The 21,681-nt window shown below is 46.7% G+C and overlaps 1 protein-coding gene across 1 annotated transcript in view; it reads left to right on the top strand.

Moving 5' to 3' along the window:
* Window positions 1-1,369: 1,369 nt before the first annotated feature.
* Window positions 1,370-21,681, top strand: part of ADCY10 (adenylate cyclase 10) — a 78,407-nt gene continuing 58,095 nt past the window's right edge. The window contains exons 1-11 of the mRNA XM_050962977.1: window positions 1,370-1,556; window positions 4,710-4,814; window positions 6,481-6,519; window positions 7,741-7,884; window positions 11,612-11,817; window positions 13,473-13,569; window positions 14,593-14,681; window positions 15,382-15,573; window positions 16,690-16,811; window positions 18,796-18,872; window positions 19,057-19,246. Of these exons, the coding sequence (XP_050818934.1) occupies window positions 1,370-1,556; window positions 4,710-4,814; window positions 6,481-6,519; window positions 7,741-7,884; window positions 11,612-11,817; window positions 13,473-13,569; window positions 14,593-14,681; window positions 15,382-15,573; window positions 16,690-16,811; window positions 18,796-18,872; window positions 19,057-19,246 (1,448 nt within the window). The remainder of the gene's footprint in view (window positions 1,557-4,709; window positions 4,815-6,480; window positions 6,520-7,740; window positions 7,885-11,611; window positions 11,818-13,472; window positions 13,570-14,592; window positions 14,682-15,381; window positions 15,574-16,689; window positions 16,812-18,795; window positions 18,873-19,056; window positions 19,247-21,681) is intronic.

Genomic DNA, 21,681 nt, shown 5'->3' with positions numbered 1-21,681 from the left:
GACTCTCATATTTTCAGAACACCTGTTCTTTGATAAAAGGAAAGGGTTAATTTTACTCTCAGTTTTGATGTGTAGAGGGCATTTACTTATCCTGTTCTTAACTAACAGACACAAGGTAGAGCAGAGAGAGGATAGAAAAGATGGGCAAACTACGGCTTTTGTTGATGTTTTTGAAACACTGGACTGCTTGTTAGTTATGAGTGGGTGCTTTTGGTTGGCAAGTCAGCCATGACACCTGCCGCTTGGATCCTGGTTTACGATTTGGTCAGGGACCTCATCTGATTGGATCTTTTCTTCTTAGACAAGGCAGGCTTGGATGAATACACCATAGTTGACTCCAGAATGTGATAAACAGTCAAGAGAATGAGAGATAGGAAGCGGTGTGTGTGTGTGTGTGTGTGTAAAAATAACACAACAGGGGAAGAGAAAACAATACAGGCTCTTACACATGCCTCTAAAGAACTAGCAATCGGATATCCCCGCTGATGGGCTGAGGATTGTATGTCATGATCATGTGATGACTTTCAGCACTCACAGGTGAAAACAAAGTACCTTGAACAAGATTAAGGCCAGCCAGCCTTCCTCTCAGGAAGAAAGTCCTTTCGATGAGTCAAGGTGAGCTGGGATGAGTTGCAGTGCTGGCAGATTGGGGGATGAGCTGGGATGCAAGGTGGTGAGATGAGAGGGAGAGCTGAACTGAATTGATCTGAATGGAACTGATCGTGTCTTTTTTTCCACTGTTTCTTTTTAAGGAACCCAAAAGAGGAAAAGTGAGAGTCATAGTTCATCCCTCTCACCAGTTAGGCCTCATATCCATCACACCAGTTTTGGGCAATTAACTTCTGGTTCCACATCTGCTGTTTTTGCCAATCATAAGGTCAGCAGTTCTTGGATTATGTCAACATGGCCTTTTTGGTTTAGACTAATCCAGCTTCTTTGTCTGGTTCTTTTGGACTTGTTACAACATCCAGGGTCGTAAACAACTTGACCTATTTTTCATTGTTATTGTAACATCTTAAGAACTTTTACATACTTTTTACATTTGAGTTTACAAGAGGAGAGCCTCTTGTAGGTCCAAGAGTCACAGCAGCCCAGACTCGTGTGGGGTTTCTATACCCCATCACACCATTTCTGTGTAAATGGGTTTAAAATACATTAATGAAGGAAGCTTGTCTCACCTAGCAACTGTAGCTACGTAGACTGTGATATACAGAGAATGTTACTGGCTGAAACCCTTCCGTCAGTGAATTGTGACCTGTACTTGATGGTGCTGCTGTCTGATCATTACAAGAGTGATCACGGTTATGGCAGGCTAGTGGGAGTCACCTCCTTCCCCGAGTGGGAGGATCATATATTGAATTATCCATCAATGTTTCAGGACCCTGGGCAGCAGATTGCATTCATTGCCAATATGGAGCAAAGAAAGTCAAATGACTGCACTATAATTGGGAAAGTAGCAGCTCATGTCCCCGATCTCATCGTATATGGTGATTTCTCCCAGGAGGTGCCTTTCATTGAGAGTTTTGATGGAGTATTGCTTTTTGCAGACATTTCAGGTGGGTAGAGAGATTATTAAGGGTGGGATTTTCAGAAGGGCCCAAGGAAGTTAGGTGCCCAACTTCCATTGAAAATCAATGGGATTTGTATGCCTAAAGGCTTGTCTACATGGCAAATTACTGTGCAGCAAGCCAGGGTGTGAATCAATAGGTTGCCAGCTTGGCATGCACTAACTCAGTGCTATATCCACGACTTAGCAGTGTCCACATGATGAATGACTGGGTGACAAGCTGGTATGCTGTAGACTCACACCCTGGCTTATTGTGCAGTAACTCACTGTGTAGACCACCCCTAACTCCCTGCAAGGGTCCGGTGCTGGGGCTCGTCCCTCTCAGGCGCGGCAGGGAGCCAGGGTGCCTCGCTACACAACAGCAATCTGTCCAGGGCTCAGACCCTTCAGCAGGGGCTGAGCAAATACAGAGTCTATAAGCCCGGCCCTGGAGCAGGGCGGGGCAACAAACAGTTCAGGCTCAGGCCTTTCAGCAGGGCGGAGCAAACACACGATATCAGCCCAGGCCCTTGGGCAGGGCGGGGCAGTAAGCAGTTCAGGCTCAGGCCTTTCAGCAGGGCTGAGCAAACACAGGTACGGGTCAGACCCTCCAGCAGGGGCTGAGCAGCAAGTTAAACAGTATAAAGGAGCCTTCTCAGGCCAGGAGGGAGGGGGAGTCTGCCACCCTTGGAAGGGTGGCAGGGGGAACACAGGCCCTCGCACTCCACTGCGTTCCAGCCCGGGGCCCTAGCTGCGGCAAAGATACGCTGCAGTCAGTGGGGATCCTGACCGCAACACATTGACATCGGTTCGGGGTCCCCTGGAGCCAGACTGGGGTCGGCTACCCCCGGGCCACTTCCAATCTCCCCCTCTCTAGGTACCTGTCTCTTGCCGGCGTTGTCAGGTGGGTCCCAGACCATGGGCTCCTCAGGGTACTGGGCATAGGGAAGCTCAGGCCGCTCCTCTGGGTCCGGGCGTAGGGAAGCTCAGGCCGCTCCTCTGGGTCCGGGCGTAGGGAAGCTCAGGCCACTCCTCTGGGTACCGGGCACGGGGCAGGCTCGGCCAGTGCTCCTCAGGGTAGCAAGCACGGGGCAGGCTGGGCCCGGCAGGAGCTCAAGCACCAGCATCTGTCCTCTCCGGCAGCCTACGCCTAACTGAGCGCTGGGGCTGGGCCTCTATACTTCCTGTCCCACCCCTGGACTTCCAGGGGGCGGGGAGAGGTGGCGGGGGCTCCGCCCACTCCGGCATCAGTTCTGGCCCGTCCCTCTCAGGCGCAGCGGGGAGCCAGGGCGCCACACTACAGTCCTTTATTAGGCCTTTCTGAAAAGCCCACCCTTAGTACATGGAAGGTTTAAAAGAGATATTGTCTGCAGTAATGGTAGGCTTGGGCCCAAATCTAGCTGAAGTCATAACTGAAATGGCTTAGGGACTTTCACCTTTATTATAGCACTTTGGACCGTTTTGCAGAATTGGCAGTCTTTAAGCTCAAAAGAGTTTGGGTCAGGAGTAGCAGAGAATGGTGCAGCAGCAGCTCAGGGCAGAGTTGTCAACTGCTGTCCCCATTCTGGAACTTTATGCAATTTTTAGATATGATGGGCTCAGGCCAAAGAGTACCTGGAAGATAAGGACTGGGACCTTGAACTTGACTTCATATTATGTGGGAAGATAGGTTTGATGTGGTTGTGGTAGTTTGTGTTGCTGTGGAGATGTGCTGCCACATTCTCAGTTTTCTAAGGCATGAAGGCTTTATGCCCAGGTATTTTGCATTTCTGTAGCCCAGCTGGGAGGTGAGGAAAGCATTTATAACAGAGACCAGCTTATCATCCTCTAGGATGAGCCTCTCCAAGCCAACTGCATGTTGTAGAGAAAGTTACTTGAGGATGCTACTGTGTGAAAGTGTGTCATCAGCGAGCATTCCTAAACTACAGATTGAATTGACCAATGATGGATGTGTACCTTCAACCAAAGGAGACTGTACTGTGATTGCAAATGCCTCTGCCCACTGGCATCTCCTCTGTCTTGCTCAGGTTCAGCTTTAATCAGCTGTTCTCCATCCATGAACTGATCTCCTCCAAGCACTGGGCCATCTTGGTGGCAGGAGTATAATCATATGTATATGCGGAAGGGAGAAGCAGAACTATGTGTCATCTGCATATTTCTGGCACTGGAGTCCCTGTTGTCTGACCAGTTTGTAGGAGAGAGAATTGATCCTTGTGGCACTCTGCAAGTGGAAGGTCTGGTGGGAGATGGGCAATTTCCCATCATTACCCAGAAAGGACTTAAAGCTTTTTAGCATGTTCCCCTGGATCTCTGCCACCTCTCTCAGAAGGATCAGCATGATCTCATGGCAAACAGGGTGAAATGGAGTGAGGGAAGGATCAGAACTAGAAAGCAGGGAGAGTTCCAGCATAGGAACAAAGTGAACTGAAAGAACTAGGGACTTGAAAATCCGGGACTGTTGCATGGAGGGTGGATAAAAATAAATTAAAAAATATAAAAGGATTTTTTTATTTAAATAGGATTATTTTTATTTAAATATAGATTTATTTTAAGAAAAAACAACATGATTTAAAATTAAACTTGAATTTAACAACTTATGTTAAGGCCTAAACTTATAGCCTATTAAAATAATTTAAATTACATACAAAAATAATACATAGCAGTACACGTTTGTTGCCGAGTTTTAATGAAAGTCCAATTTCATTTCAAATGAGCCAGTGGAAGTCACTGGCTAAGCACCTGGAACCAGGGTTAGCTGATGTGCTAAACTAGTTTTTGGCAGCAGTAGCCTGTTGTGCGGTACAGAAAGAATATTTTCTTTCTTTCAGTTTATTCAGCTAGTTCAGGTCAATGACTAGTTCATTCAAAATTAAGAAGCCGTTGGAAGTTGAAAAAGAGAGAATGCTTGTTTTCTGCTTCCAATTGCAAACAAAAACAAGGTGAAAGAGGATGAGATCGACTTGTTCTAAAATCTTGAAGGACGTGGTAACCTAGAAACTCCACTTGAATTCACTAACTACAGATAATACTTCCTTTGCTTAATAAATCAGTTTTAAGTGTATCAGCACATTTTAGGTAACACACAGCAAGTCTGACTCCAGTCGTTGAGATCTCCCAGTTCTTGCCTCCTCCAGTGCCTGCCTGACTGCTGTTTGTGTTACAGGTTTTACTGCACTGACAGAGAAGTTTAGCATGGACACCAGTCTGGACCGTGGCGCTGACCAGCTAACACAGACTCTCAATCATTACGTTGGGGATATTGTGGAAGGTAAGTACCAGGCAGCATGATCGCTTGCTGAGAGCACTTCCTTGGCTCAGGTCTGGGGAACTGAAGAAATGCCCATCAGAAAGGTGTTCTGTTAAGCAGAGTGGGCCCTTCTGTACTTGGAGGTTGGGATCTTCTCTGTCACTTAGGAAGCCTTGAAAATCTCCCAAGATTAGGAGGGCTGGCTGGAGCTGCCTTGGGAACCAGTTATTGCTGCTCCTCACTGGCACAATGTGTCCTGCTTTGAAGGGTCCATAGTTCCTGTGGCTCTACCCTGGTGTATGCCTCCACCTAGGTTTCCTGTAAGCTGCATGGCCACATGGTAGCCTTCTTAATGCCATACACATGCTCAGGGAACCCACCCAGGACCTTCTGCAGTTGGGAGAAGGGTGCCCCTCCCCTGGCCCCAGCCTGCTGTGGCCCGAGCCCGGACCTGCCGTGGGATGGGTGCTTATCCTGAGGCACCAACCCCGAAGGTGCTGCGGCGAGAAAGAGCTGGGGGGAGTCCTCTCTCGCTGCCATGTCCCCGGACCTCCCTCCCGCACTCCAAATCCTTCATCCCGGATCCATCCCAGAGCCCACACCCCCAAATGAAGCCCTTACCCCCGGCTCCCCAGCCCTATGCCCCAGCCCTGAGCCACCTCCCACACTCCTAACCTCTCAGCCCCGGACCCATCCTCACTACATGAATTTTGTTATGTGTCACACTTCACCTTCATATTGGTGCACATAACAAAATTAATTTTGTACATGGGTGAGAAAAATTAGAGGGAACCCTCATGTCCACTCCATTTCACTGGAAAAGCAACGTCTTGTTGTTTATGTGGCCAAGGAGTACAGTGCCCCTGTGACTAATGATTTGGGGAGCTGAGCTCTGACAAAAGTTACCAGTTCCCTCTCAGGATCTAGAAAGCGTCCCAACAGCCTGAGAGCACAATGTGGCCTTTCTTTGTCTATCTTAGGCTTTTATATGGCCTCCAACACCCCTGTGAGGAAGTGAGGTAGGGGAGTGCTATTATTCATGTTACGGATAAGGAACCCAGGCATGGAGAGGCCAGCTGATTTGTCCAACTTCACACCTGTAGTCTGTGATGGAGCAGGGAACCAAATCCAGCTCTCCAGAGTCTCTGGCTTAGCTCTCTAAACACTGGATCATCTTTCCTTATCTCCTGCTGTCACGTTGCTTTTGAGAGCTTGCTTCAAAACTTCCCATGGAGCAGTGCTTCTCAAGTTGTCCCCGGGGCCCTTCCTGTTGGATGCGACATTTCGAGAACTGAGCAGTAGGGGATTTGAAGGGTTGGGAGAAGAGGTGGGTCTGGGAAGGGATATTTCTAGTTGCCATAAAAACACTGTGCTCTGCCTCATGAGTGGCTTTTGAGATGGAGTTTAACTCCCTGATTTTTGCTCTGAGCCCTCAGCAGCTGGGAGCTTTGTTGCGATGACATGCTCAAGCACACACCATCTTGCTCACTCAGCCATACCTACTCTGCAAAATATGCCCCCTCAATGTGTACACACACACACACACACACACACACACACACACACACACACACACACACACACACACACACACACGCCCATCCCCTGATTGACAGAACAATTTGTTCCATGATTTTCTTTGACAAGAGCTGTGTGTAACTTCCTCTTGCCTTTTCTCTTGCTGCAGAGGTACTGGCTTATGGAGGTGATATCTTGAACTTTGCAGGTATTTATTAGTTTACAATATCTAAGGAGGAAGCACTGGGGTGGGGGAAAGTGGCCTACTCTCCCGTTGTCATTTGACTTGTGAGGCTCTGGACAGTGGTGGCACTCAAACTAGCCAACTCCCTTTCCTTGTTCTATTGTACCCATCCCTCTGGCTCCTATTCCCACAGGATTGATCTATGATTTGGAAGAAGCAAGAATTTACACTAATCTTTCAGTTAGAAACAACCCCAATTCTGCTTCCTCTGTGTCTGATTGAGAAATCCTGGCTGGTGCTTCCTTTAGAACTGAACTCAGATGGGAGTTAGGCATCTAAATACCTTTATTTGAGCATAAGCTTTCATGGGTAAACTCCCCCCCCCACACTTATTCAGATGCACAGATACACTTCCGTCCATGCATCTGAAGAAGGGGTTTTTTACCCATGAAAGCTTATGCCCAAATAAATCTGTTAGTCTTTAAAGTGCCACTGGACTCCTCATTGTTTTTGTGGATACAGACTAACAGACTACCCCTGTGATACTAAATACCTTTGGGGATCTAGGCCTGAATGACTGTGCTAGCAGTTGCCCAAGGGTGATAGAAGCTGCAATGCCTTAGCTGTACCTGAGCCAGCAGACACATTTGTGTGTGTGGGAGAGGGGAGGGGAACATGCAGCAAGCCACTGCAAGGTTAAGTCCATAAATGATTATTAGCCAGGATGGGTAAGGAATGATGTCCCTAGCCTCTGTTTGTCAGAGGATGGAGATGGATGGCAGGGGAGAGATTCTTGATCGTAACATGTTAGGTTCACTCCCTCTGGGGCATCTGGCATTGGCCACTGTCGGTAGACAGATACTGGGCTAGATGGACCTTTGGTCTGACCCGGTATGGCCGTTCTTATGTTCTTATGTCATTGACGGGGAAGGGACATTTGCAGTCAGTGGCTATAAGGGATCACCGGGAAGGAGGGTTCACTTATAAAAAGCAGCTGCAGGGGATTACTGAGTGGGAAGAGTAGTCACAACTGACAGCTGCTAGCATAGAGGAGTTGGTCTGTTCACAGCCAGCAGCTGCTAAGGAGTTTGGGTTGGTTAGTGAGCAATCTCTCTGTGGGTCAGAGTGCTGGGCTGATGCAGGTAGATCTTCTGTGGCTTGTTGAAAAGCCAAGTGGCTTTGTCAGCACTTTAGAAACAAGAAGAGCATGTGTCCCATAAGTCTCTGTCACACTGCCTTCCCCAGGGGATGCACTGCTAGCACTGTGGAAAGTACAACGAAGCCAGCTGAGCGATATCATTACACTAGCGCTGAAATGTAGCCTGAGGATCCAGGAAGAATATGGGGTTCGTGAGACTGAAGTGGGTCTGGAGCTCCGAGTGAAGATAGGTACTGTGGCTACTAGTGGAATAACAATACTTTTCGGTCACTAGAGAGCACATTCCCAAAGCACTTTACAAAAGTGAATAGGAAGCATTCGCCTGATTGTGCAGGGCGGGAACAGAGGCAAATGGAGATGAAATATCTTGCCCCAGGTCACACAGTGAGTTGGTGACGGAGATGGGATGAGCATTCAGGTCTCCTCATTGCCAGTTCCCTGCCCTAACCAGTAGGCAATATTGCTTCCTGAGTGGACAGTCACATGATCCCCCACTCACTCCAATTGCTCACAAGATATGCCGCTGAGAAACACCATGCCCAAATCTCGTTCAATTTCTAGTGTGCCAGGAGTCTGTAAAAGATGTGAATTGCTCAGTGATCTGGTCAGTTGCATCCTTTTTGGCAGCCATGTGGGAAAGCCGCTTCTGTGGTAGTGAAAATGTATTTCTGGTCAGAGAGGAGAGCCTTTTGGGGACTGGAATAAAGAGCATTTCACCTCTAAGTTGCTGGTTCAAATTGAGCCTGTGGAAGTGATGACCAAGACTTGTTCCTATCTGATTGCTTGGTGGCTCATGTGAAATGCATTGCAGGTTTCATTTGAGTTCATAGCAGACATATATCTGTGACACGTAAACCATCCTTACATTCAGAAACAACAGGCTCGTTGGAGAAGCCAAGGACTGAATGGGCCTTGGGGATCAAACTACTGAAGTACCTTAGGGAGGCAGTTTGGGGCAGTTGGTCCTAGAGCTGGCCATTCTGTATCTATTATGTGAATAAACAACTACAATTTATTTATTGGTGCCAGTCTGGCACCTTTCGTCGGTGCTAACTCTACCTAGTTTATTTTTTACAGAGCTATGACTGTCTCTGAATAGCTTCTGACTAGAACTCGTGGACAAAATTCCATCAAAACTGTTTTTTATGGAAAATTGGTTTTTCTACTAAGCAATTTTTGTTACAAAGAGTGTCTGTTTTCCATGGAAAATTTCAATTTTCCATCAAAAAACCCCAAACAGCTGAAAACTGAAATATTTTGATTTAGAAATCCTGCCACAGTGCCTCATGGGAATTGTATTTTGGTCATCTAATGTCCTCCCGAGCTGGACTACATCTCCCATTATACACAATGAACAAAGACTCCTCCGGTTATTAACCACCCTCCCTCACTAAGAGAGGATATTGAAAAGTATCATGGGTGATGTAGTCCAACCTATAGAGAATAATGGGAGCTTGAGGCAGCGGAGCTACAACTCCCATAAATAAGTGGCAGCATTTCCAAATCAATTTTTTTCTTTTGTTTTCAGCCAAAGCATTTCAGTATTTGAATTTCTGCTGAAAATCAAAAATTTTAATGGAAAATTTAGATAAAAATTATTTCTTTTTTGTTTGAATTGAAATTGTCAGTGGAAAGACTACTCCCTTTTTTACCAGCTCTACTTCTGAGGAAGTTGCTAGCCATTAGAGTTGTGGGAAGTGCCATCACAGTACCTCTGTTCACACAGCTGTCTGTTTGGGCAACAAACTAAAGCCACCTAAGTTTGGGATCTTCAGGAACTTGCTCTTTTGCCACTTCCTTATATTAAGCTGGAGAGTCTTAGATTACATCTGGATGTTTTTTCTGTGTGTGTTTTCAAGCAGACATTTACAAACTCCCTTCACGCAAACTTCCAGCAGCAGCAGACTGAGAGCAAAACCCTTCTGCTTGCTGGCCCCCTGGTTAGGCCACACAAACAGAATGTGCAGTGATGTCCCAAATGAGAGAGTGCTTTTTACTGAGTTCTACTCAAAGTCTTAGTAGATGCTGCACTGAGCAGGTTCAGAAGGGATTATTGAATTGCATATCATTTTATTGCTATCCAGCCAGTGTTTCTCAAGCTTGTTCATGAACGTATCCCTCAGTGGGCACTTGCTACATGCCAAGTACCAAGCTCTAGTTGTTTTTGAGTTATCTGTCTGTGAAGAAAAAAGCATGGGAACAATTATTTTAAATGAGAAGAGTGTAAACATTATGCTCCATATTTGAAATAAATTACTCATTGGCATAGAGGTGAACTTTATGGAAACTTATGATCAGGTACAATAATAAGTAACCATTGATCCACTGGATCATGGTGTATGCATAAGAGGTCTAGTCAGGTGCCTGATGAATCTACCTATGGATGACAAGCCTAATTCAAGAGTGTGACAGGTTGTATCACAGAAACCCCCTTGGGAGCTGCCACTCAGTGTGCCAAGACTACCTCTACCCTGCTTTCCCTGCCAGCTCAGGACCCCAGCACCCTGTCTTGCTGAGCCAGACACTCACGTCTGCTCCAACAAAGACCCAGGGTCTGAATTACTTGCCCCAAAGCTTCAGGTTTACCTGAAGGCAACTAACAGAAGTGTTCCTGTCTTTAACACTCAGATGCCCAATTCCCAATGCGGTCTAAACCCAGATAAATCCTTTTTACCCTGAATAAAGCTTATGCAGGGTAAACTCCTAAATTGTTTGCCCTCTATTACACTAATAGATATGCACAGTTGTTTGCCCCCCCAGGTATTAATATATACTCTGAGTTAATTAATAAGTAAAAAGTGATTTTTATTAAATACAGCAAGTAGGATTTAAGTGGTTCCAAGTAGTAACAGACAGAACAAAGTAAGTCACCAAGCAAAATAAAATAAAATGTGCAAATCTATGTCTAATCAAATGGAATACAGATAATCTCACCCTTAGAGATGCTTCAGTAAGTTTTTTCCTCAGACTGGACACCTTCCAGGCCTGGGCACAATTCTTTCCCCTGTTAGAGCTCTTGTTCCAGCTCAGGTGGTAGCTAGGGAATTCTTCATGATGGCTCCTCCTCTTTGTTCTGTTCCACTCCTTTATATATCTTTTGCATAAGGTGGGAATCCTTTGTCCCTCTCTGGGTTCCCACCCCCTCCTTCTCAATGGAAAGACACCAGGTTAAAGATGGATTCCAGTTCAGGTGACATGATCACATGTCACTGCAAGACTTCATTGCCCACTTGCCAGCACACACGTATACAGGAAGACTTACAGGTAAACACAGCCATCTGTAGACAGTTGTCCTGGTTAATGGTAGTCATCAAGATTCCAAACCACCATTAATATCCCACACTTTGCATAACTACAATAGGCCCTCAGAGTTATATTTCATATTTCTAGTTTCAGATACAAGAGTGGTACATTTATACAAGTAGGATGATAACACTCAGTAGATTATAAGTTTTGTAATGATATCTTACAAGAGACCTTTTGCATGAAGTATATTCCAGTTACTTTATATTCACTCATTAGCATATTTTAATAAAACCATATAGACTGCAACATCACAGAGAGTAACACAGCTTGTTACAAATCTCATAGATCCAGGTATTGTCTGAATGGGAGTCCAAGATTATAGCACACTGCTTTCTTCTTCAGATATAAACAGATTGTTATAAAGGAAACTGATTTGCAACCTTATAACAGATGCTACCATGTGACCCTTATAATTATGTGTGCATTATTATTTATTAACTGACATGCTGTTTAATTCATTGGAGAGTGTTGTTCTAGAAATCCTCAGATTCCTGGAATAAATATCACATATTGTCAAGAACTGATCCAAACCTCCCATCCCTACAAAAAATAGGTTGGCCTCCAAAATCCGCTTCCAAGATAATTGAGATACATACATTACATATGGTAAAGTAAAAATTCCCTCCATAACAACCTTGTTTCTCTTTTCAGGGCTATCTGCAGGTCACATCTCCAAAGTTGTTGTTGGAGACAATAAGCACCAATATTTTCTGGTAATTGGCCGAGCAGTGGACGAAGTTCGGTTGGCCCAAAACCTAGCAAAAGCAAGTGAGGTTATTCTATCGCCGAACTGCTGGGAACTCTGTAACAGGAGCATGATAGAAATAGAAAGAATTAAAGATCAAAGAGCTGTTAAGGTGGGCAATGTGGAGTGGGCAACAATAGTTCATAACCAGTGCGTATTGCCTTCTTATCTAGGTTGGAGTGTGTTTACGTGTCCCATTGTCTTCTGCTGGATGCAACCTCACACGTATGCTTGTGTGTATATCTGTTATTGGGCCTGTATCCAATGGACCAGCTGGGCAGAGGGGGCCGAGAGGGATGGTGATGCAAAAGTTGAAAGTGGTGATGAAGTAAGAAGGCATAGTAGAATGTGGGAAATATCTCGTTCCCTGGAAGCATGGGCTTAACTTTGGCTTCCTCTTGCCAGGAGTAGCTGATCGTTAGGGAATAAGGGAGGTAAGCCCCACCAGTGATCTCAGAACTGGGTAGTGTAGCTGTTGTATTGCAGAGGACAGAGCCACAGAGCAAGAGTATGGGGCTCTTTACCCATGCTCCCTGCAACCTCCAGCCCCTGCAAGAGTCTCTGCAAGGGAAGGGATGCAAGTGGCAGAGGAGGAGGTGCAGAGCCCCAAATACCAGAGCTTTCTGAGCAGGGGGCAGGGTTCCGACCTGGGGGGCATCTGAGATTGGTGGTGATGGGTGTCAGGTAGGAGGAGGAAGATTTTGGAGCCTGGGGATGGATTTGCTAGAGCTGGAGGGATGTGTGGGGGCATTCTGAGCCTGGAGCTGCCTGGTGGCCAGCGCTCAGAGTTGAGGGTGTGAGCCTGAGCTGTGGAGGTCTGTTAAGAAGAGGGAGGATTTCAGCCTGGGGGAAAAGGTATGTTTGTGGGGCATGTTTCTTAGCAGGTGGAGAGCTGAGGGAAGAGTTGCGGGGGAAGGTTGATGGAGTCAGTTGGTGACTGAGGGTGTGGGTGAATCAGTGACTGTGAAGGTGGTGGTCGGGGGGTGGTAGGGTAGAGCTAGATTGGGATGGGAGACATTAGGGCTAGGGGAGAACAAGAAAGAGGTCACAGAAGGGTAAATACTGTTCTCACTTGCCCTGCCTTTTCCTGTAAAAGGCCCCAAGTACTCATCCTGACACACACAATTTCCCGATCCGTCCCCCTCACCAATCCTGGTGTCCCCGCCTTGAACTCTGAAAATACGACCACCCTGCCAGGGAGTGGAAGTGGGAGCATTGCTACCTGCAGCCCACTGGTTATTTTGAGCACCCCCCTATTACCTTGCACTGGTTCTTGGAGAGCAGCTGTGAGAATGGGGAAGAGAATCAGACCATGGGCCTATTGTGATTTTAGTATCTTTCTGGAGGCACTGAGATAGTTCAGTGACAGGTGTCATGAGAAGAAGTTGGGCTTCAGTCCTGCACCTGCATATGAGTAAGCCCATTGAAATCAATGGGGCCAATCAGGTGCTTAAAGTTAAGCACATATGTAAGCATTCACAGGATTGGGGCTTGGACAGATACCCAGCAGGAGAAAGATTGTGGAATTGGAAGGCTTTGCACCCAGCTTCGGAGGCTGCAGAATCTTTTTGTTGCATTCATTGGGAGCATGGTCACTTGTTTTGCTCCAGCCAAAAAATCTTTTCTGATTACTGCTGTGTCCTCCACCCAGTTGACAGGGAGGTTGATGATGGAGGTGACAGTGAAGGATGGGAGGGCGTTTTATTGAATAATTCTACACTAGGCTTGGGGAAGCTGACAGACGCCTTTAATTCTGTGTGCCTTTAGGCTAGATACATAAAGAACATCTCTGAGATTGAGTTTGATGAGTTCTTCTGGAAATGTACTGAATACCTACAGCACTACCCCACTAGTGAAAGTAACAGTGAGTCCCTCTTTCTTCTACTGTGTTGACCCCAGGGAGATGGCAGGCTGAGATTCCTTTGTTTTCCATCAGTGTAAATGTGAGAGGGTGAATGGACTGTACCCCTTTGAGTTCCTGTGTCCTCCTCCATTCCCTGCCACCAAAATCCTGAGGCAGCCAGCTGCATTTCAACTCCCTCTCCCGCATCCTGGCTTCAGCCTGTCTGGACACCAGCAAGGGCTACACTGACTGTGGAGGAGAAGAGACCCTCTCCCTACCTTCTGTGTCAGCTCTATGGAGGCCCCTGGCTGGCAAAAAGAGACACTATAGGGAACCCTGCTCAGTGCCTACTGTCTTTCTGGGTGAGCAAGCTTTCAGTGGTGCTGATATAAGCACACAAGGAATTTTCTAATAGAAAATCCCAACTGTGCATAGGCACCAACTCTGTGGGTGCTCTGGGGCTGGAGCATCCATGGGAAAAAAATGGTGGGTGCTGAGCACCCACCGGCAGCCCCTCTACCAGAACCCCTCCTCCTCCCAGTGCCTTCTGCCCACTGGTGGGCCCCACGGATCACTGCCTCCCCCTCCCTCCCAGTGCCTACCACAGATCAGCTGTTTTGCTGTGTCAGGAGGCGTTGAGGGAGAGGGAGGAGGAGCAAGTGTGCAGTGTGCTTGGGAGAAGGGTGGAACTGGGTGGGGAAGGGGCAGGAAGGGGCAGGGAAGAGGTGGGGTGGGGCAGATCGGGGGTGGGATAAGCAGGGCAGAGCTGGGCCTTGGGAGAAAGGGTGGAGTGGGTGCGGGACCTGCAGGGAGCCAGGGGAGCCCGCCACCCTGGCAGATTAGAAACTCGGTGCCTATGGAACTGTGATTTGCATTTTCAAGATTGTAAGTGAAATAGGTTAGACAAGAATCTCCAGCCCCATCCAGGCACTGTCCAGTCCACACTGGCAAAAGTCTGCCCTTGAGCAAAGCCAGAAATAAAACCCTACGCTTTAACCACAAGTCTTCCTTCTGCTATTTAAAGCATTGAATTTCCTCTCCTAGATATTCTCAGAGCAACCTCCACATTGTCTCCTAATGATGAGCTGGAGAAGTCCCTCCGGAAGTATGTGATGAGAAACATTCTGAAGAAGGTACTGCAGTAACTTCACAGAATTTTATTTTTTGGCTTGGTGGTCTGTGCTTTACACAGCTAGAATTTTTCTGAGGTTCTCCTGATGCTACCAAGGAAAATACAAGAAACCCTGCAGTGGGCAGTAGTGGATCAACTTGTCCACATGGAAAGTTTTTTCCTTCCCCCTCCCTTGGCTTATGACCTGAGACATGAGGGTTTAGATCCCTTCCAAAACTATTGGGTTTTATTTAAAAAAAAATCCTTACTATTATAACACTGGATGTTGTCATAATTTTTTGAAATCTGCCGAGTTCTTGACTGCAGGCAATGTGTTCCACAGGCTAATTGTAAGGTGTATGAAAAAGTTTTTCCTTTGTTCCGTTTAAAATTTTAAAGTTTATGGGGAGACCTGGGTTGTAGCAAAGTCACATTGACAGGCTCAGCTCAGCTATCTCCCACTTTATCCCCTTGGTGCCTAGCCTCATTTCTCAGTCCTGTGCTGAAAGGATCATCGTCCTGAGACTGGAGAGTGCTTCCCATTGATGGGGGCCCACTTCCTCCTACAGCAATAGCTGATCAAATATCTTTGCCCTCATGGAGTTAGCATCTGTATCTGAGAGCAGAGTCAGCCCAGCTGGAGGAGGGGTATATAGAGTAGTGAATGCTTCCCACTCACCAGGAGTACAGACTGTTGAGTACATCTGGCTCTTCTCTTTCAGATTGACGACAACCAACCTCTAGAATATTTATCTGAGCTTCGGCCAGTCACAATTGTCTTTGTGAACTTGCAGTTTGACGAAAGTGCCAATACCTTGCATCTGTGCAAGGCCATCCACGATGCCAATGTGAAGATCTCAGACATCATCTACGTCTTCAGAGGCAAAATCAACAAAGTCTTTATGTTTGACAAAGTGGGTCAGAGCTTCAGGACGATTCCAGTTGGGCAGCCGGAGCTGGCAAACATTCCCCTGGGACTCCGGGACTAGTAGGAGGCAGGAGGGACAGTGGCGTTGTCATTAGGGATAGAGAAGGGAAGTGGAGGGCGGTATCATAACCTAGTCCCAGATTTGGACCTTAGCGTCCAAAATATGGGGGTTAGCATGAAAACCTCCAAGCTTAGTTACCAGCTCCCCCTCCAGGTGTTCCTGGAGAGACACACAGAAGCAAGCTCCGTGAATCTAAACAGAGGGATTCTACCCTCCCCGTTCCCAGTCTTGGAAAACAGAAGTACCGAGAGCTAATCTCTCTTCCCCCCTCACCCAGAGGGAATGCAAAGTCAGGCTAGTAAATCTAACACACACAGATTTCCCCTTGACTTCTTCCTCCCACCAATTCCCTGGTGAGCACAGACTCAATTCCCTGGAGTTCCCCACTAAAGAAAAACTCCAACAGGTCTTAAAAAGCAAGCTTTATATAAAAAGAAAGAAAAATACATAAAAATGGTCTCTCTGTATCAAGGTGACAAATACAGGGTCAATTGCTTAAAAGAAATATGAATAAACAGCCTTATTCAAAAAGAATACAATTCAAAACACTCCAGCAACTACATACATGTAAATACAAAAAAACAAACCTATCTTTGTACTCACAACTTGGAAACAGAAGATTAGAAAGCAGGAAATAGAGAAATCCTTCTCATAGCCGAGAGGGAGATAGGCACAAGACAAAGAACTCAGACACAAACTTCCCTCCACCCAGACCTAAAAAAGTCTGGTTTCCTGATTGGTCCTCTGGTCAGTTTCAGATTACTTCTTTCCAGGTAAAATGGGACGTTAACCCTTAGCTATCTGTTTATGACAGGCGGGGATCAGGAGGAATGATAAAAAGGTTGGTGCTGAAGAGACTGAGTCTGAGGTGGTGGTGGGGTCTCCCAGAGCATTTTAGGGGTACTGTATGACAGCACTACTCTAACAGGGTGGGTGGGAGAGCTGGAGCACAATGGAACTGTTTGCCACAGACATTGATACTGATTTGCTCTTTGGAAAAAATGCTAACCCCTCTGGTGTTTTCTTTCCCCTCCCTGGCAGGGCTGCACATTCCTGTGTGTGTTTGGGCTCCCTGGGGATAAGCAGGCTGACGAGAGCACCCACGCCTTGGACAGTGCATTTAAAATCTTCAACTTCTGTTCTGAGAGGCTCATGAAAATAAAGTAAGCAGGAAGGTGCAGTTCTCCATGTCGCCTACAGGGGGTGCTATTGGGCTTGTTTGTCATCGAAACTCCCTTGTCCCAACAGGAGGGCCCCCCTAGTGGGCAGGAGGCAGTGACATGACAGCTGGGAGACAAAATTTGGGATTAGCCCAGTTTACCTGGGCTCCCACTCACTCTACATGAGCCAGACCTCCTAAGACACCTATGTGCCACTGGAGCAATAGAACCGCAGGCTCAGAGGTGATACTGGTGGGTGCAGCTAATGGAGCTTTTGTGGTGACTGGCCATGAATCTGGAACCTGCTCAGGATGACTGTGAATCTCAGCACCCTTCAGAGCAAAATGCAAAGCCAACCACCTTCACTGACCTATCCCACAACAGTCCAAGAAACTCCAATCCCCAAGTCCAGTCCCTGCAGAAAAGAGAGAACAATGTGTCTTTCACTAATGATGCCAGCTGCGCAGGATTCTCAGCACCATTTGCATGAGAATGGAAAAATCTTTGAGCTCTAAAGGGATTTTACCCCTTTTGAGCATTGGTAACAGGAGAAAGAGCATGAGCCAAACCCCTGTTGACTGTCACCCCCCACCCCACTGGCCTCTGAAGGACCCATCAAGTCCTTCTTGACTGCAGTTGGTGGAGGAGCTCCTTGCTGAAGGGGACCCCAAGGCCTGTCAGCCAGCAGGATTCCTGCAGTGCTTGGAGAGAGCACTTCACCCTCTGCTATCTTCCAGCATGCTCTGGTCCGGTTGCTGAATTTTTGAGGCCTGTCCCTTGGCACGTAGGTACTGCTGACTTCACCGAGGCTTCAAATAAAACTCCTATATGTTTGTGGGACCAGAGCCTCTGTCCCATTTTTGTCCATAAATGACAGAACCAAACCAAACTCCACTCCCTTTTCACATCACTGGTACTAACCTTGTTGAGTCTTTGTGAAACCTGGCTCCCCTTTTCTGCTGGGATGTCCCTCCAGCTCCTGACTCTCCAGCAAGGAGAATTCAGACTGGCAACTCAGAGGGCAGCGTTTATATTCAGCTGGGAACAGTGCGTGATAGCCAGTAAGCGGTGTGTGTGTCTTGTGCTTTGCCCAGTAGCCACTCCTTTTAAGGGGCATGCAAACCATGAAGAGCCAGGGAAATTCAACCATTCACACATGACAGAATTAAATTCCAGGTGTGAGTACCCTGCGAGATCAGTGTCTAGGGACAATTACAGTTAAGCAGTTTTCTGCTGTGTGCACCCATTATAAATATGGGAGGCATATGCATACCATAGCAGTGGGTGTGGTTTAACAGACGGGCCAGCTGGATGATGCAAGGTGGGAGGGATGAAACTACACCCATCTCACCACTCCCTCACCCATGGAAGCATTTTAGGCATGCAGGGTTTCTTCTACTGTGGGCAAATGAATGTGTTCAGAAAATGTGAATACTTCCCTGAGCTTTCAGCCAGGGCTTCACCTCCAGTTCCACACCAGGAAATGAGGGTTCAGTTGTGGCTTTGCATTACAGAGAGAACAGGGACTCACCACCCACTGGGAGGTCAAAGAGACATTGTGCCTGTGGAGTTGCCTAAGGAATGCAGCCTCTGTGGCACACTTGCAAAGGATGGACATGGGCTCCCTTTGGCCTGCGGTCAGCTCTGCTAGCTGGGGTGGAGAGCAGCTGGGGCTGTGGCCCATCTCTCTGAGGAGGCTAGTTCCAACAGCAATGGTAGCTCATGGCATTCTGCACTCCGGGAAGCACAAGAACTGTCATGATATGGGACGTGCATGAGAGAAGCTCCTTGCCCTCTTCTCCATCCCTTTTGCGCGCACACAGAGCTGCATACAGGCTGTTGGGAGACCTAGCTGGCTGATGTGGGGATAGTCAATACAAATTAGCACTACAGGAGTGGGGGTGGGGAGAGAGTGTGTGAGCAGATGTGGCAAGAGGGACTGGACATTTGGGATTGCTGACTCCATGTTGCTCTCATTGCTTGCTAGGCTAGTTTCCATCGGGGTTACCAGCGGGCCAGTGTTCTGCGGAGTAATTGGCCATCGTGTAAGGCATGAATATACAGGTATAGTCTGTTTCTCTGGTCCAGGGCATGTTTGGTATCCCCTGGGTACCTACAGAGTGTGTGTGTAGGCTGTGTATTTTTGCTGGTATGTATGCATGGATACATATGGAACTGTCCACAGGAGGGTGGGCAGGAGCTCAGTTAACTTTTTAGTGCCTATTTTCTGGCTCTCTCCACCACACAGTCATTGGCCAGAAGGTGAATCTCGCTGCCCGGATGATGATGTATTATCCGGGGTTAGTGTCCTGTGATGCAGTGACCTACGCCAACTCCAGGCTGCCTCATTACTTCTTTGAAGAGCTCCCCCAGGCTGAGATGAAAGGCGTTGTGAATCCTGGTGTGGTCTATCATTATCTTGGCATCAGTGAGAAAACGTAAGTGCCCCTGTGACATCATGCTAAGAACACTCAGAACTGTGAGCCACTGTTACCACTCTGCCTTAGCAAGAGCAAGAGCTTTGGTGTTGCTAAGCTGTGTGGCAGGTCCTTGACACACTAGTCTGTCTGCCTTACCAACAAACTCCTCAAGACTCTGCCAGTCTAAACATTGGCTTGCTGGTAACAATCAGTGAGTCCCAGCTGCCAAGTTCCCCAGAAACGTCTCCCTGCAGCATCCAGTCCCCCTCACTTTATGCTCACTGCCTCCAAAGAGACAGAGCACACAGCAGCCTGTTAAGTTAGCTGAAGCCTCACACTTCACTTTAATACACACAGCACTGAGATAGTTTTTTAATAAAGTAAGACAAAGGGTATTCACAAAGTCCTTGGGTTTAAGTGATACTAAGCAAGGGGAAAAGAGACAGGCAAGGTCACAAACAAAACCAATCAAAACACACTTTCTAGTGATGAAAATTGAATCTTAGCAAGTTGCAATCTTTACCTAAGCAGTTTCTCACTTACATCATGTTTCCAGCAGCTCTTGCCTTTCAGGCCAAGAGAATCCAGCTTTCATAGGCTCTAAAGGTGCTGTACTCTACTCTCCCCTCAGTGATAGAGAACTAAAAGGTCTTTTTGTTCCCCTTATGTTACTCAAAGTCCAGAGTTTTCTCCCCCGTTTGTTTAGCTTGATGTCTTTGTTTTCCTTGTATGTAAATATACTTACATTGTCCTCTGCTGGTAGCCCAGCTGGTCAGACAGGTAAATACACATGCCTTTGTCTAGGGGGGCTGGGTTTTTATGCTCTACTTCCCAAACACTTTTCATGAATATATTTCCAGCACACATCTATAACTCTTTGTACCCAAACTGTACATACATCACACAATGATTTTTGGGACCAGCAGGGCACCAGGTTACATACGATATCTTTCATGACGCCTTTGAGATATATATCATGACAGCAGTGTGTTGGGACAATGAGTATGTCAGACCTGATGTGAGTTACAATGGGGGGGGGGCCCTCTGCTATTTGGCACTGAGGAGCTCCAAGAGTCACACCCCCATTTTACAATGATGAGGTGGCGGTGATGAAAGGGCAAATTTCCTTTGACCAGCACAAAGGGGGTGTGTGCTCTCCTGTCTGTTCAAAGCCACAATGTGCGTCATCCTTGCTTGAATCCAGAGCATCAACTCAAGGCAACTAAGCCAAGGAGACAAACAGCTGCTTGGACAGCAAATAGCTCAGTGTAAAAATACCTTCAACTGGCATATCTTCAATCAATCCACATGTTTGAGAGAATGGGTAACTATAGTGTCTTATTTGCATCTCTCTCCCACTCCCACACCAGCTCCAGCTACTAGGAGACTGGGAACTGCACCACGGAAATGTAGAAGCGTTGTATATTTCTCCATACACCTAGAACAGCCCTGTTCAGATTAAGGGGCACAACAAACTAAAAAAGAACAAAAGTAAAGTCTCCATGAGGTAGCACAGTTTGTGTCCCTTCTTTGGAACATGCTGCATCAGCCGTGCTGTCAGAAATTTAAAGGCACAATACAAAAAAAACCCAAATTCATAGCAACTGTGGTGTAGCTAGCTAGTATTGAGTTCAGAGACCAAGTGTGCATGTGTTCTGTTTTTTCATATATCTTGATACTTCCTTTCATTAACAGCTGTTTATACAAGATCTGCCTTGCTCTCATTATCTAAATCCAAGGCTCCATTCCTACAAGCTCTCCTATGTGGAGGAAGCCCCATTAAACTCAGTGGGAGTCCATATGTGGGGAGCAATTTGAAGGAGTCAGGCCATTGTTAATGTATAGCTTGCTAAAGAGAGATTTTAAAAAGCAGCGCAGTAGCTCAGAGTAATCATCGATTTCATCCATCTTCTTACTTATTAATCACTTTACTTTCTTTTTTCCAAGACATGTTCACAGATGCTCTTATTCCCCTTACAGCCTTTGCCTAGTATTATCTCATTCTGCTTTTTTTGCTTTCCTTATCTTTTCCTCTGCAGGCTTTATTGAATCTGTCTATTCCTACTTGTCTCTCATCTCTCGCCCATTTGCAGTACAGAATTGTTTGTTACCTTCAGATCCTTGAGCAGTCTCAGGAAACCAGGCTGGTAGGCATTGCATTGTTCTTTACCAGAAGAATTGTAGGCTGTGCTATGTCTCATTTCCTTCTTAGCTTTCCATTTCTCACCGATGGATTTTAATACACTCTCTCATTACACCAGGCTCATTAGGCTCCTTTATTATTGATGTTCCTCTAGTGCTCTTCTGAAGGGAAAACCCCATGACACTACTTCACCCCATCTCAACTTGAACTTCTGGGTGCAGGAGACTAAGAATAATGAAACCCTTCTTGGAAGCAGGGCTTGGATTCAGAGAGAGTGGGCAGCCCAGCTGCGCCCCCATTCATTCTGACC

This window comes from Gopherus flavomarginatus, chromosome 7 (genome assembly GCF_025201925.1).
Source record: "Gopherus flavomarginatus isolate rGopFla2 chromosome 7, rGopFla2.mat.asm, whole genome shotgun sequence".
Lineage (NCBI taxonomy): Eukaryota > Metazoa > Chordata > Testudines > Testudinidae > Gopherus > Gopherus flavomarginatus.
This window is presented reverse-complemented; position numbering and strand designations above follow the sequence as displayed.